Genomic DNA, 17,045 nt, shown 5'->3' on the forward strand with positions numbered 1-17,045 from the left:
GAAGTGAAGGCAGGCAAGTGCTCAAGCAGACTTCCTGATACACATGCAGGCTCTGATTTTCTTAAATTAGATGTGTTTCTCAGCAGGAAAGGCAGAACTTGATAGCTAGCAACTGCTAAACAATGGCCGAAATGGGTAGATAGAGATGGTTTTATGTAGATTTTTTTTTAATTCTTATGCAAAAAAAAAAAAAAAAACATCTTAAAAGATCATATCTTATTGGTCAGCCGAGAAAATAATCAACCTACAGGTACAAAAAAAACTTCACTGGAAGAATTTCAAGTGGTGTTCACAACAGATATTCAATCGTGAGATCAACAGAGAGACTTTGTAGCTTTTTGGCTGTCTTGTTAGTTCCTGCATGTTAACATTGCTAGCATTGTTGATCGTTGATCTACTCGCCATGCCAGAATAATTTCTGTTGTGGTGGTGATGTAAAACATAAAATATGCATTTCATTTGGATTCAGATTTCTATGCACTACAACTAGGGGGGGGGGGAAGTAGAGACCGCAATGTATGCTCTATCAATTGTGTATTGTCTCTTTTCTTGAAGCAGACTGAGTCTTAAAAACTGTTCCAAGTTGCTGAGTATGTAGAACACATGTCAGGAGACAATGAAGTGTTCACAGTCTCACCGAGAAACTGTTGGCTTCCTTCCTGCGGAATCAAAGTCTCCTCTGAAAATCCAAGCTGTGATTTACTGACTCAAACACAGGGAGATATCTTCCACCAAAACGGTCACAAAAAACTTTTAAAGATCTATTTTTTTTCAACTCATGATGCACAGCTGCATGTTCTAGAAAACAGCCAGCTCACAGATTTAGCTACGTAGAGCTTTTTTTAGCAAACATATTGTGTGCTTATGAGTCATGTAAATGTCAAGCTCTTCTTTTTATTACGTTTGACTTCAATTAAAACATAATTTTATTTTGGTTTAACTCAATAGCCAAGCAGAAGATTATAACTGAATTAAGCTAATACCCCGTGACGTGTGATGCATTACAGAGGCTGGTTTAACCTCAGAGGTTAATGCTTATCCAATGATCATTCAATTAGATGTCAATATATCCTGACAGAAGTGTTTTTTGGCTTTTACTTCAATTTCAATTAGCGTCAGCAGTTTAGGACATAACCAAAAATAAAGGCACGATAATAACCACTTTTTAGCACAGTTGGTTCTTCTTCTCTTATTTATTTGGTTTATTTGGAAGCACATATCATCTCAGAAAACAGGAGATAACCTGAAACAGCACAACATGAAATTCTACTGTTTAGACATTATTGGTTCAAACTATTTAATGTATTATGTTATCATTAAAAATCTGTTTCTCTAAAAATGTGAATTATATAACATTGCAGCTCAGTCTTATGTTGCCTCCATGTCCATTTTACATTGAGCCTCAGCAAATATTTCAAATAAAGACCTCACCACTTAAATCTGGACTTGACCCTGCCGCCACTGATGTACCATTGGTTCTCAAGTGGGCCGCAAGAGGGTCACGTAGTACTTCCTCCTGCCTAACATCACTCAGTCAGAGAGAGCATTAGCTAATCGTGTCTGTAGATCTGACCTCTTTCCTCTTTCTCTCTGATAAGAAAATAACCGCGAATGATGAGAGTGGGCGGGATTTAGAGGAGAGAGAGCATTGTCTCTTGTCTATTCTCATTTCCCTGTCTCCCGGTGTCTCCCTGGGGATGCTTGATGTGATGACTGAATTTAGCCTTGTGGCTTGTGACTTCCGCTTCCCCTTCCTTTCTCTTACACAGATCAAGATACTCCACTAATGGGGCTCTTCTCTCATCACTGAAAGAGAGAGGTGTGTGTGTGACCTCCTCACCTCCACAGTCCCATGAGATTGTACGCAGGTCGCCTTGGCCTGACTCCAGGAACTGAGAGCAATTGAATGATTAGCAATAATAGAGAGAATTTTGATTAAAATGAATGAATGATGCATATATAAACCACTTTATTGTGTATCGTTGTACACCTAAAGCACTTTACACTCATTTGGGGTGTCTCTCCTCAACCACCACCAAAATGGCCGTACGTCACAGCAGAGGTGTCTCTTAAAGGTGCATTAATTGTTTTGAATACTGCTTCTTAAATTCTGTCTGTAGGTGACATCAGTATTAGGCCCCGTCCACACGGAGACGCGTTTCTGTGAATACGCACAAATTTTTATCGGATAGGCGTTTCGTCCACACGCATCCGGCGTTTTCGTAAGGTGAAACCGCTATTTATGGAAACCAGGTCCCAGAGTGGATACATTTGAAAACGCCGTCTTTGCGTTTTCGTCTGGACGGCTAATCCGTATATTTTCTGAAACGATGATGTCATCAGCCCACGTCTCCCCTCTAGTCAGACACCTCTACATCACGTAACAGCAACAAAAACATGAACAAACACTGAACGATTGTCTTTTTATTAACTAACATTAACACTGATTAATAAATGTATTGTTCAATGTTCGTTTGTGTACCACGCGCAAGGTTTATGAGCATAGTCCAAGTCTTCTTCTCTGTTTTTAGTTTATCTCTGAGTCAGAATTACAGCGCCACATACTGGTCTGGCATGTATACTACATCATTTTGCGGCTTCGTGTGGACGCGGATATTTCTTGAGACGAGGAAAAAAAGATCGGATTGGGGTAAACTCCGTATCCGTGTGGACGGGGCCTTAGTGTCACACACCTGGACTCATTTAGCTTGTTTTCGCCCGTGACCCAGTTTCTGTCTTCCGTGTTTAGTTTGATTAGTTCCCAGGTGTCTATCTTCCTCATGTGTTCCATGTCCCTGTCAATTTAATGATTCCATCCACCTGTGTTTCCCCAATTATCTGTTGTTCATAAGCCGTGTCCCTTCAGTTCTGTTTTGTCGGGTCTTCTCACTTGTGACTAACTTGCTACTTACGTGTGTCTACCTCTGTGCTCCATGTTGGATATCCCCTGTGTTGGATATATTAAAAGCCTTATTCTGTTTATCCTCGACTCCGTATTCCTTCAGGCAGCGTAAAACCGTGACAGAAGACCCGACCTCAAAAGAGAAAATAGAAAACTGCGTGTTCTTCCCTCCGTTTTGCTTTTGTTTTTTCAGTCTTTTCTTTTCTTAGTGTCTATGGATCCCCTCTATCGTCCCGAATTCCTCATCCTTCTGCTGAAGCAGGAAGGACGCTCTCTCGAGGACCACACCAGATGGTTTCTCTTATTAGCTAATGCCACCAGCTACCCGGACGGCGCGCTCTGCACCTTCTACAACACCAGCCTGAACTCCAAATGCAGAGCGTTGTCGTCCGAAGATGGTCCTCGAGAGGATTTCGCCGCATACGTGGAGTGGACTCTGGCGAGAAATGGCTCATCTCTCACCATCTGCCCCATAGAGGACCTCGCCAGCCCCACTCCCGACCCAGAGACCAGCCAGCCACCATCTCGCCGCACGGAGCCAGAGCCCACCGCAGCCGCAGAGCCCGAGCCATCCACTGACAGGGAGCCGGATCTCGAGAGCGCGACTGACCAGGTGTGTGAGCCGGCAACACTGTGCATCGTGGGAGTCCTCGTGGAGATCGAGGGCGTGGAGGAAAGCCCTGCCCACACTCCTGCGACTGAGGGTGAGCTATATGCAGTCTCTGAAGATCATATGGAGCAAGTTCTGGATCTGATGGACTGGTCTATGGAGGTAATCCCTAATTTTCCTGTTTCCCCGCTGGTTCCGTCCAGCCCTGATTCCCCTGTATACCCTCTCAGTCTCCCACTTCTACCTCCTCCAGTCATTTCCTCTGCTCCATTTCCGCTGGTTCCGCCCAGCCCTGAGTTTTCTGTTTCTCCGCTGGTTACGCCCAGCCCTGAGTTTTCTGTTTCTCCGCTGGTTACGCCCAGCCCTGAGTTTTCTGTTTCTCCGCTGGTTACGCCCAGCCCTGAGTTTTCTGTTTCTCCGCTGGTTCCGCCCAGCCCTGAGTTTTCTGTTTCTCCGCTGGTTCCGCCCAGCCCTGAGTTTCCTGTATCTCCGCTGGCTCCGCCCAGCTCTGAATCTTCTGTGTCTCCGCTGGTTCCGCCCAGCTCTGAATCTTCTGTGTCTCCGCTGGTTCCGCCCAGCTCTGAATCTTCTGTGTCTCCGCTGGTTCCGCCCAGCTCTGAATCTTCTGTGTCTCCGCTGGTTCCACCCAGCTCTGAATCTTCTGTGTCTCCGCTGGTTCCGCCCAGCTCTGAATCTTCTGTGTCTCCGCTGGTTCCGCCCAGCTCTGAATTTTCTGTGTCTCCGCTGGTTCCGCCCAGCCATGATTTTTCTGTTTCACCGCTGGTTCCGCCCAGCCCTGAATCTTCTGTGTCTCCTGTATTCCCTCCCAGCCTCCCTCTCCCGCCTCCTCCCAAACCTGCTGGTCCCTCTACTCCTCTTTCGCTGGTTCCGTCCAGTCCTGATCCTCCTGTCCTTCCTCCCATCCTTCTCCTCTCTCCTCCTCCTAGACCAGCCCGTTCCTCGTCATCCCTGCTGGTGCCAGTCAGTCCCGCAGCTCACCCTCAGTCCGCGCCATCGGGGCGCGGTGGTTCGCCGCTGGACTGCCAGTCTCCAGCTCCGCCTTGGCGTGTTAAGGCCCTGTCTCCGCCTCCAGCCTCCGAGCCCTGGACTCCTCCTCGGTCCTTCGACCCAGCGGCTCCGCCTTGGCTCTTAGCTCCCTCGTCTCCACCGTGGCCTGTCATCCCACCTGCTCCACCGGGCTCCCTCGTCCCTCCGGCTCCACCTTGGTCAGTCGTCGACCATCCGCCGCCTCGGGACTCCACTCCTCTGGTTCCACCTCGTCACTCCATCCCTCCGGCTCTGTCAGGCTCCTCCTTCCCTCCAGTTCCACCTCCATCCTCGGTCACTCCGGCTCCACAGCGGTCTGCCAGGACCCTGCCTCTGCCTTGGTCGCCTGAGCCTTCAGCTCCACCTAGGCCCTCCGGATCCTCGACGTCACCCTGGCTCTGCGGCTGTGCTGCTCCATCTTGGGCTCCTCACCCACCGGTGCAGTCTCCGCCTGTCGGCCCCCTGGTGTCGTCGACCCTTCCTTCACCATGGCTCCTCCCGCCGTCGACTCCACCTTGGATCTCCGTCCTGGCTGGTCTCTGGTGGACCATCTGGCTCCTCCTGCTCCTGTCTCCTCCCTGGCTCCTTCCTCCGTCGTCTCCTCCCTGGCTCCTCCTTCTGTGGTCCCTGTCTGCTGGCCCCCTCCTGGGAGTCCGTCCTCCACCGGAACCTCCTCCCAGGTTCCCACCCATGCCTCCCTCTGTTGTTTCTACGGTGCGAGGACGCACCTACCGGGAGGGGGGAGTACTGTCACACACCTGGACTCATTTAGCTTGTTTTCGCCCGTGACCCAGTTTCTGTCTTCCGTGTTTAGTTTGATTAGTTCCCAGGTGTCTATCTTCCTCATGTGTTCCATGTCCCTGTCAATTTAATGATTCCATCCACCTGTGTTTCCCCAATTATCTGTTGTTCATAAGCCGTGTCCCTTCAGTTCTGTTTTGTCGGGTCTTCTCACTTGTGACTAACTTGCTACTTACGTGTGTCTACCTCTGTGCTCCATGTTGGATATCCCCTGTGTTGGATATATTAAAAGCCTTATTCTGTTTATCCTCGACTCCGTATTCCTTCAGGCAGCGTAAAACCGTGACACTTAGTCTCACATTAAGGTTCCGGTCTACATTACAGCTTACTCCGGCCAAGAACATTTAGACATTTGGATTGGATGATGTAATTTGTTTGCAACAAACAAAACTCTTGAATAGCTTTCAAAGATTCAGTTAAATTTTCCACGAACCATGACTCAAATCCAGTGACTGATTCTTCCACGGAAGTGCTCATTGCTGCCTGGAAACTAAATCTGTTTCCAGTTGGACTGTATAAAAAAAAAAAAAAAAGAAAACTGTGCACCCAGATTTTTTACTTATTTATTTGTAGATTGTGTTTTCAATTTGTGTTTCAGTTTTAGTTTTTGTTTAATATAAAATAGTTAATAGTTATATCAGCCATATATTTCATTAATGTAGTTATATGAAATACTTTTTATTTTATATACAATATAAAAGTGCTACACTTCTCAGAAATTTCTTTTTTTTGTAGTGGCATCTTTTGCTTTATGGAGGCAGGTTGTTTAAAGTTCTTAAATGTAGTATTTATATCAATAAAAAATTATTTGTGGCCTTTTTATAATGAATTTTAGTTAATTAGTAATAATTAATTTATGTGTAGTTTCAGTTTTATTTCAGTTAAGTTAGTTTTTATTTGAGTTAATGGATTTGTTTCTTTCTTTTTTTTAAAATCATCATTAAGAGCTCATGTTAGGTCTTTCTAGATTTTTTATCATTAAAAGTTTGTAAGTTTATGGAGAAAGTGAATAAATATGCTGTATTTACATTTTAAATTTTGTCAGCAAATATTTCAAATAAAGCTCACCATTTAAATCTGAAATGTAATGTTTCTGTTAAGGATAATAAAACTGTTTAGAAGTTGTGTTTAGCCATCCATTCAGATTAGAGCTTGTCATTGTGTTAAATGTGTAAATAAATGCACAGATTCAATATCCAACCAGTTATAACTCAGCCGTATTTTGCATCTTAGTCTTAAACAGTCATGACTGTTGTTCTGACACAAAGGGAAGTCTCATCCAGTTTTGGGTAGCTCTCCCTTAACCGTAGCCAAACAACACCATTTTCCCCACCTTCCCCGCTGAGCTTTATCTTCCCAGCTGTACACTTCACCCGTGATGTGGAAAGTGAGATAATTGTTAGTTTTAATGCCCCACCTCCAGCGACGTTGACTGATTGCCCCCCCCCCACCCCCCGACCGTGTACTAGTTTTACATTAGCCTGCGTCTTCCTTGAAATGAGTCTTACACACACTTCAATTGAGTTTTCTCCAATCCAGGGCTGCTGGTTTTCTTGAGTGACTCTTTAGGCCTCTTTACTTTGGCAGCGAGCGAGGGAAAGACGAGGAGGAAGAGAAAGAGAAAACCATCACCCTGGAGGTGACCATAAGGCATTTATCCTCTAATGTTGTTAGAGGGCCCTGATCCCCACTGCTTTCCTACTGGGGTACCAAATATCCTTGAGAGAAGGAAACAAAAGACGTCTGCGGAAAAGGAAGTGTGTGTGTCTGTCTGTGTTAAGGGGTGGTTTGGAAAAGAATAGGACAATTATAAAGAGATACCAAGTTGAGGGAGATAAAGAAGCCATACAAGATAGTAAAGGAATGAGTGGGAGATGGTGACTTAAACCAAAAAAATAATGAAGTGGAATTCCTATAAAGGGATGACAGACTTGACGGGGAAGAGGAAGGTGAAGGGTGCTGTGAGCTGAAGACGGAGAGCAAGAGAGAGTGTGTTTGTATCAGTAGGAGTGTGTCTGACAGATAACTCGAGCTCCTGTTTTGCTTGGATGAAGGTTCCTGTTACCTCATTCAGAATGAGATAAAACGAAGAAATGTTAGGGTTATATTTCACCCTAAAATCGAAAATGTTGCATAAAGATTTTACATGTTACATGTTAATACTGTTTCAAGACCACGATTTTTTTAATATTGTGACAATAATGTATTATGTCCATAATTATGTATTGTGCACAGTTATTATGACAGTTATGCACATTTCTGCATATAATTTCCATTTCAGTGAAATTCCTTTAATTTTTTTCAATGAAAAAAAGGTATGTAAAAAGAAAGAAAGAAAGAAATACTTAAAAAAAAAAAAAAAAAAAAAAAAAAATATATATATATATATATATATTCCCCATAATTTTTTTTCTTTATTTTCTTTTTAATACTGCCATGTTTAAAGTTGTATTTTTCATGTGGTCATTTAAATTTACAATTTAAATTTTTAATAACTATATATAAATTTAAATAATTAATAAATTATAAATTATAATTTATAAATAATCAATTCATTTTCATTTTTTTTTTGCACTACAGTAGGCTTTTGGCAGTTGGGTGAAGGGGTTTGAATAAAGGTGCTTAATAATATTTTACCCGATTTAATTGTAGACTTGGTTTTCATTATGCAAAATATAATTTCCTATATTTCTTCTTTTGTTTTGGGGCTGCAATATGATCCAGACATTTCTTGACAGTTTTGGTAATATTAACCCACATAACTTGAGCTCCTGCTTTGTTTGGATGAGGCTCCCTGGCACAGTTTCATCATTCCGGATGAGACCAGGCCCTCTTAGAGCCAGCTGAGAATTGTTACCCCCAGTTGGACCTTTCACTCATTTCTCCTCTTCCTCAGTCTCTTTTTCTCCCTTCTCTTCCATCACACCACAGAACCCTGTTGCATCATATTTGTAATTATGGTGCAACTGGAGAAATGTCTGTGGCAAAGTTCAGTTTGGCAGTCAGAAAGGGGAAAGGAGCATTTTGGACATTTTCTGGCCTAGTGACTTCTCTGGCAGCTGAACCTAATCTCTGATGGTTTTGGTCTGGTGGACTAGTTGTTGATTTCCAACCTCACTCAATGGCCAGCAACAGCATGTCACATTTGTTTTGATTATGAATCCAGTTTCAGCCCATATGTGACCATCTGTTTTTTCCCTTCTTGTGCTGACACTTCATGATTATGGCCTTTAACCTCAGTGGACACCTGAGCCTGTGTTGTACAGTCTGTTCTTTTTTCCACCTTGGTCTTTTCATTTGATCAGGGGTCTAAATGTGCTCAAAATCACATTTGACTAATGTGAGGTTACATTTCTGAGTGTTACAGAATATTCACTCGGAAATCATGTTCAGCATGATGTGATTTTTGGTTGTGAAATGCACTGATAATTATTGTTAATTTTGTTTACTGTGTCCACACTTTGAAAAATGTTTGAAAAAGTCTATGTCTGTCTGTCTGTAATTATAAAATTTTTTAGGCTTTACATTCTAGCCTAATGTTGTTTAAAAAAAAAATAATTATTTGTCTATTTTTTATTTTTTATAGGAGATCTGAATATGACCCTGAATGATACAGAGCATCAGGGAGAGTTCAAATCCCATCAGTGGTTTGGAGCAACAGTACGAGTGCATGAAGATAGTGTACTGGTAAGATCTTCTTACTCATATTTTAGGCTGTGAGGATTATAGGTAGACATTTACCCCTCCTTCAAATCATGACAAACCATTATTTCCTCTACAACATCTGTGCTTGAACACAGTGTTGTTGGTGACTTATTTCTAAGTTCATGTTCTTTAATCATCTGTATAAGGGTCAAATGATTAATAATCAGAACAGATCCAGCTCTATTCGTCTGTTCTATTCGTCTATTCATTCGTTCATTCCTTTGTATTCTTTCTCAATTTTATGACTCTATTGGCTTGTGGATAACGCTTGATCTGTAATGTCAAAAGTTTAGGTGATGTCCCTTGTGGATGATCAAACTGTGACCTGCATTAGTGGTTACTTTATCACCAGGGTGGTCTTTGTACACAGCTAGCATGAAGGTGACCTTTAACCTCTTGCATTATTCTTTGCATAGGCTTGTGCCCCCCTCTACTCATGGAGAACCAAGGATGATATACCTGCTGCTGATGCTACTGGCTCATGTTTTCTGTCAATCAATAACTTCACCAAGTTTGTGGAATATGCTCCGTGCCGTACAGGTAGGCTTGCAGTCACTGATGATTTGTTACATTTTAGTTGTTTTAAAGTCAAAGGAACATAACTTACCATTCGTTGCAGAACTCTATGGACGTACAGGACAAGGCTACTGTCAAGGTGGATTCAGTGCTGATTTTACAAAGGTAAGATGATACTGAAACTGAATAGAACAAAATGCTATGGTTATCTGCTGTTTCCGTCCGGTCTCACCTAGACACTGTTGATATGTTACAGAAAGGACAGGTGGTGCTTGGAGGCCCAGGCAGTTACTTCTGGCAAGGTTTGACTTTCCAAATAAAATAGATTTGAGTAGAATAGAGTCTTTAAGAGCTCATTAATGTTAAAAAGAAAAAAAAACACATTCAGCAGCAGTGTATTAAATTGATCAAAAGTGAGAAACATATGTAATGTCACAAAACATCATTTATATTAAAGACTGTGTATATATGTTGTTCTTTTGAACATCTTATTCACCAAGAAATCCCGGAAAAAACATTGCTTTATGGTTTCCACAAAAATATTAAGTAGCACAATTGTTTTCAACATTGCCAATAAGAATATAATGATTTCTGAAGAATTGTGTGCCACTAAAGACTGGAGTTTGTTTGCTGGAAATTCAGCTTTGCCTACATAGAAATAAATTACATTTTAAAATATATTAAAACAGAAAACTATTATTTATATGATAGTGTTTCACAATATTGCTGTTTTTTATGGTATTTGTCAGATAATCAGATAAATGTAGCCTTGATGATAATAAGATACTTTTAAAACCTTTTTTTTTTTTTACATACTTTTGAACAGTAGTGTTTCGTCACTTGACTAGGTTCCAGATATATCAAATATGTGGATATTTGTGGATATCAAAATGTGGATAGTGTCACCTCAATCCAAATGCAATTAAAAGGTCAGTTTCTCCTTCCCATCTCTAGGCCAAGTGATCACTGCGTTTAAAAAAGAAATAGTCAAGGCCTATTACCCAGGATACTTCTTGACATCAGTGAATGGCCAGATTCAGACTAAACAGATAAAACAGATCACAATTGATGACAACTACATGGGTATGTCTTTCCATCCCCCTTATAAGCTGTCAAGTTGAAAATACTTAGATTTTTCTGTTGGTCACCACCCATTGTTTTCATACGTTTGACAGGTTACTCAATGGCTGTGGGTGAGTTCAGTGGTGATGATGATGAAGGTGAGTGGTGTGACCATAAAAAATAAAACTTTGACATTATAGTGCTCATTTACATTACAGTTTAACTAGATTATTTTGATGTCATTTTCATTATACTCATTAAAAACAAAGCTAGAATGACGGTGACTGTGAATCATCTGCTGTTGGAATAGCCATAAAAGGATGCATTAGTCCAAGCGCTGTTTGTAGAACCATTCCTAAGAAACCTTTCCCTTTGTGAATCCCTTACTCCTTAACAAATTTGAAAATAGAGCTCTTGGAGTGGCTCTGATCACCAATATTCTCAGAGATCTTGAGGAACTTACACATTTACGTGTTTCCACTACTAAATCTTTCTGTTTTTCCTCTCTTTTTTGCCTCACCTGTTTTCAGACTTTGTGACTGGAGTTCCCAGGGGAGTCAGTCTGCATGGACAGGTGAGAGAAAGCAGTCACACTATAAACTGTGACTTTTCACTCAAAATGCGAGGTTAAGTAAGAGTTTCAGTGCCTTAAATGTGATCAAATCCATTAAACAATCACTATGGTTTGACTTAGTTTGGAATTGGTAATCAACCAGAGATTTTATGATGGTACTTGATGGAATGAAAAATCTAGTATGTTTTCTTCTAATCAGGTTTCCATTCTCAATGGTTCTCTGGGTATGCTGAAGAACTTCACTGGTGAGCAGGTAGGTTTGATGGCATTCATTTTATTGCAAGTAGAACACATTGGCAACCTCCTAGAACCTCTTTCTTCAAATCTTACCCTGGAGGTCCAATGCACTGCAGAGTTTAGCTCCAACCCTGATTAAAGTCACCTGTCTGCCATTTTTGAATGATCCCCAAGACATTGATTGGCATTGATTAGCATGCTCAGGTGTGTTTGATTAGGGTTAGCGCTAAACTCTGCAGGAAAGTGGATCTCGAGGTCCAGATTTGAAGATCCCTGTCCTAGAACATCCTAGCAGCAACATAGGAATGCACACAAAGCATCTTAGCATCATGGTGACATGTTTTGTATGCCCATGCTCTACTCCTATTTTCAAATCTTGTTCCTCTATTGGCTTTTGTGGTGTAATAATATATTTTGCAGCAGCTATTTTAGGTCATGACATTTTAACAAAAGTTATGTCATTATTACCATGAAATTCTTATAACACTTGTCTACTGATGACATTAGCAAAAATCATTTCCTTTACAAGTCTCTTTAAACCAAGTTGGAGTGCTCTGTGGTAAGTAGTAAAGGACAGATTATGTGAGGCAACAGCTTACGGGCAATTTTCCTAGACGAGTGCCAGAGTTTTGCAAGTGGAAATTGTTGGAGGTTTTTACTGCTCTGATTGCCTCAGCTGAGTAAATACAATCAAAAAGCATTTGAGTGTGCCCACCTCAGGGGGCTAGAGAGCGAGCCACTTCTGAATCATCAAAGAGTTCTTTTCATGCACTCAAACCATAACCAAACAGAGTAAATGTCAACGAGTGCCTTCAGGCGTAAAGTTACTGTCCATGTGACATTCATAAGAGTCTGCATGCAGTTGGTATGTACAGTGTAAATCTGAGAAGCTTGTATCTACATGTGATTCGGGTCTATTACAGTTTTAAATTTTCCTAATTTTTTTCAGATTGGTTCCTACTACGGCTATGCGGTAGCTGCTACTGACATAAACAATGACGGGTAGGTAACCATAACCAGGGCTCAGTCAAGAATGTACCGCAAGAATGTGTTTAAGTTTGTGGTTCATATCACCTTCAGGATGACAGACCTGCTAGTTGGGGCTCCCATGTTCATGGTTCGTGACTCTGATGGGAGGTTAGAGGAGTTGGGTCGGGTCTACGTGTACATGCAGAACAAACCTTTGGATCTCACACCTCAGCTACCTCACCTCACGGGCACGCAGATGTTCGGCAGGTTTGGCAGCTCCATTACTCCTCTCGGAGACCTCAACCAAGATGGATACAACGGTGAGAGATCTTCCCACATTTTTGCATTTATCTGTCAGTTTTCAGACAATTGTATTAGTTATCAGTCGACATTGTATTTGTTTTATTGGTTTTGGTTGTTTGATAGATATCGGGCTTTATTTAATTGTGCATGTTCATTTCCCTTATTTATTTTTTCAGATAAGTGTTATTTTGGTATCATTTAGAGACTGTTTTATTTTTTTTATTAATATTTTTAATCAGCTTTTATTTTTAATCATAGTAAAATTTTTAGTACAGGCGTTTTCAAATGGCGGACCAAGATCCGGGTTCGGACCCAGGCTTGGTTCTAACCCGACCGCTAGACAACGAGGGCAACATTTTACCTAGGGATGCACCGATACTGATACTGCTATCGGTATCGGGCCCGATACTGAGCTCCTGTACTCGTTAAAATGCGCCGATACCACACAGCATGTGATAAGTGCCATATTCAGACAAAGAAACACTGACAACAGAACAACAGACAGCAGAATGGAGTTATTAGAGATTAAGGTTGTCTACGTAGGATGCAATGAATATGATGTTAAACATTCAGTATAATCGCCTGTATAGCTGATGTGCAGACTTTTAATATCTGCCGTTTATCGGTTTTACCTATAACACGAAAGTAAGTAAAAAAAGTTTTAATATCATTGCACCTCTAATTCTACAGTATTCTCTTAACAGACGTGGCCATCAGTTGTCCGTTTGGTGGGGAAAACAAACAAGGACTGGTGCTCATCTATAACGGACATGCTGGAGGTCTCAGGGAAAAGCCCTCTCAGGTGATCGCTGGCCAATGGGCCTCTGCCGCAGCGTCAGCTCTACCTGCCAGCTTTGGGTTCGCCCTTCGTGGAGGCAAAGATCTTGATGAAAATGGCTACCCAGGTGAGAAAACCTAGTCTCTTTAGCTATCATAAACCACCGCTGTAACTGTTGAAATCTAGTCTGATACCACATTTTTTTGGGGGAAGTTGTGGCCTAATGGTTAGAGGGTTGGACTCCCAATCGAAGGGTTGTGGGTTCTAGTCTCGGGCCGGACGGAATTGTGGGTGGGGGGAGTGCATGTACAGTTCTCTCTCCACCTTCAATACCACGACTTAGGTGCCCTTGAGCAAGGCATCGAACCCCCAACTGCTCCCCGGGCGCCGCAGCATAAATGGCTGCCCACTGCTCCGGGTGTGTGCTCACAGTGTGTGTGTGTGTGTGCTCACTGCTCTGTGTGTGTGCATTTCGGATGGGTTAAATGCAGAGCACAAATTCTGAGTATGGGTCACCATACTTGGCTGAATGTCACTGAATGTCACTTCACTTTTTTTTCTATGCAGATCTTATTGTTGGCGCATTTGGTGCGGACACTGCAGTTCTTTACAGGTCAGTCAATTGCAATAATGTTTTACAGTATTACTGTTTTGATCTATTAAATGCAGCCTCAGTGAGCATAAGAGAATGAATTCAATTTTTTTTTTTTTTTTTGATTTTACCGATCCCAGTTTATCTTACATAAATTTTAATCCTAAAGCTATTTTAAAAAACGTTGAGTGCAGACTAAATACTTTTGGATGTTATGTCATTTCCAGGTCTCGTCCTATTGTGAACACTAGTGCCACCTTGACTATCTCTCCAACTATGATTAATCCTGAGGAGAAAGTTTGCACCATAAGCCGTGGGAACGAAACCCTGCATGTGTCCTGGTATGTCTGCCATCTTGTATCAGCCAGAATGTATTGCATTCCTGGTTCAAATAGATTTTATTAGTCTGTTTATCCAAATCCTAAACATGTAATAATATGAGAAAATATCCTGGTCTTTCACATTTAACATCATTTAATGGCATTGAAGTACACTTACGTAGGAATTTCAAAAAATCTAATTTAGTAAATCAAGCTTAATTCATTACAGCCACAGTCAGGCTTTGTATGTCAGGCTGGAGGGTGTGAAAGGGTGTAGTTATGCTGTCAGTGAAGGCTTTTCCCAATGGTTTGGACATGCTATGCTGGTTGTGAGTGAGCCAAGGTGGCGAAAAGCATGAAATGCCCCTTCTCCCACCTCCATGACGTGCATTATTGAAATATGCATCTGTGGAGGGAAAGGAAACTCCGTTGGACTGGTCTCTCTTTCACATGAAATGTCTGTGTTTCCGCCTGTTCTCTCTCACTTTTTTTTTATTTATTTTTTTTATTTTTTTATTTTTTTTACAGGGAAGGTTTGTATACGCATGTGTTGATTATAAGTTGTTGCCTAGACACAGAAGCTTTTGGAAGAAATTTGAGAGAGAGGTAGGGTGGAGGGGGGGGAGCTATGGCTTTTAATGAGATATTGTTTAGTGGTGGAACACAGCTGGGAAACATCAGGACGCACTGAGCTGCACATGCATGTGAGCACACACACACATACACACACACACACACACACACACACACTGTTTATTGTATATGTATTGAATACTTCCTTTTCTCTTGTTTCTTTTTCATAAGTTTCTTTTTTTTTGGAAACTTTTCACCTTATTATGGAATAAGATTCCATTATATTGCTATTTTGACTATATTTTTAATCAAAGAAATTGTAGCCTTGGTGAACGGAAGAGATGTCTTTTTTAAGAAACTTTTGAACAGGTGTGAACATTACATCAGTTTCCAGCACAGACAATCCATAACTGTGTTGTGTGATCCATTATACTGGAGTCATCCTTCCTTCAAGCTGTCAAGCGTTATAGCCTGAGGAAACAATAATAGCAAATATTTCATAGCCAAAGAGATGCAACCAATGTGTTTTTAATGTGTCATTGTAATGAATCCACTTCATCTCTCATCATTTGTCTGCTCTGCTTCTTACAGTGTCAACCTGAGCTTTTGCCTCTCAGCCAGTGGGAAGCACCTACCAAATCATCTCGGTGAGCCACATCAGCTCTTCTTTACCCACTTATTGATCCAAAGTCATCTAAAATAGTTATCTTTTTTAAATAAGCAACCACCCAGAACAGTAGTCATGCAACAATAACAATTACCTACAACTACCGCGCAATGTGGCGAACAGATATTCTTGGACTTATTTTTAATTAATTTCCCTCACAGCCTAAAATAAATGTTTTTTGTTTTGTTTTGGCATCTAACAGAGCCGTCATGTTTCCCCATCCGTCCATAAGCCTTTCTTTGTCCATACATAACCTTTACAATGTATTTATTCAGTAATGAGTTCCCTCTATTCCCCCCGGGCTAATGATATCACCACATGCACTAGACTATGTGCAAAGAAAAACACCTACTGCACAGGCTCTGATAACTGAGCACAGGAGCACAACATGCACCAGAACAGCATGCCTTTTCATCAAAAGCATTATGGCTTTTTTATAGTCATTATCTTTAGCTGTTTGATAATAATAAAAACGCAATGTTTGGAAGAAGTCTTCACTGTTGCCAAAGCATGAAGTTCTGATCTGCCCAATAGGCTTTGAGATTTAGTGCTGTGTCAGTTTGGCTTCGTCTTGAACTTGTATGCCGGAGCCAACTAAAGGCATTGTGTCTGAAACATTGCTAAATATATATATTATAATGGGTGTGTGTGTGTGTGTTGTAGAGTTTAACGTTGAAGTTCAGCTGGACCGTCTGAAGAGGCAGCAGAAAGCGGCCGTCCGGAGAGCTCTGTTTCTAGAAACCCACCTTCCCTCTCTGCTCCGGACTCTGACTGTGCCAAATGGAGCCAGAGTCTGCAGTGACACCAAGATCTACTTGCGGGTGAGTTTGACCCCAGTTTAGCTACATAACTTTTTAAGGCGGGACATTAATGGTGCACTTAATAGCAGGGTTGTGGATTTGAGTCGTATGACTTGGATTGAGTTTCATATCTGATGACTTGCAACTCGACGTTGACAATAATGACTCTACTTTGGACTACAATGCAAAGAATTAGGGCTTTCATGTGATTTGAAAAACAATTGCTTGGTCCCACCTCTGCTAAATAGTATATACAGTGTATAAAAGTCGGATATTAAATTTCTTAGTGTTAAAAGTTAAGATAAGTGTTGCAATAGATGCCAAAAATGCAGCAACGGAATAAGAATATCATTACGTCCTGCTTTCAGACCTTTCTCACAAACTCCCACTCTGTTTTTTTTTCTCTGTTGGAGTGTAGAATGAGAAGGACTTCAGGGATAAGCTGTCACCTATCTTCGTTGCGCTCAACTTCAGCCTGAACCCTCAAGCCGCGGCAGACAGATACGGTCTCCGGCCCATCCTCAACTACCAAACAGCAGAGCTCATCGAACAGAAAGTACATACATCTAATGCTGCAGATATCCCACAA

At 41.6% G+C, this 17,045-nt stretch overlaps 1 protein-coding gene across 1 annotated transcript in view; it reads left to right on the forward strand.

Annotated features, from left to right (window-relative positions):
* LOC127945123 (integrin alpha-5) overlaps positions 1–17,045 on the forward strand; it is a 49,826-nt gene that overhangs the window by 16,296 nt on the left and 16,485 nt on the right. The window contains exons 3-18 of the mRNA XM_052541702.1: positions 8,947–9,047; positions 9,482–9,605; positions 9,685–9,746; positions 9,838–9,883; positions 10,536–10,664; positions 10,757–10,801; positions 11,174–11,217; positions 11,417–11,470; positions 12,404–12,456; positions 12,535–12,743; positions 13,431–13,631; positions 14,072–14,117; positions 14,324–14,437; positions 15,581–15,636; positions 16,320–16,477; positions 16,875–17,012. Of these exons, the coding sequence (XP_052397662.1) occupies positions 8,947–9,047; positions 9,482–9,605; positions 9,685–9,746; positions 9,838–9,883; positions 10,536–10,664; positions 10,757–10,801; positions 11,174–11,217; positions 11,417–11,470; positions 12,404–12,456; positions 12,535–12,743; positions 13,431–13,631; positions 14,072–14,117; positions 14,324–14,437; positions 15,581–15,636; positions 16,320–16,477; positions 16,875–17,012 (1,580 nt within the window). The remainder of the gene's footprint in view (positions 1–8,946; positions 9,048–9,481; positions 9,606–9,684; positions 9,747–9,837; positions 9,884–10,535; positions 10,665–10,756; positions 10,802–11,173; positions 11,218–11,416; positions 11,471–12,403; positions 12,457–12,534; positions 12,744–13,430; positions 13,632–14,071; positions 14,118–14,323; positions 14,438–15,580; positions 15,637–16,319; positions 16,478–16,874; positions 17,013–17,045) is intronic.

Source organism: Carassius gibelio, chromosome A23, assembly GCF_023724105.1.
Source record: "Carassius gibelio isolate Cgi1373 ecotype wild population from Czech Republic chromosome A23, carGib1.2-hapl.c, whole genome shotgun sequence".
In the NCBI taxonomy this organism is placed as follows: domain Eukaryota; kingdom Metazoa; phylum Chordata; class Actinopteri; order Cypriniformes; family Cyprinidae; genus Carassius; species Carassius gibelio.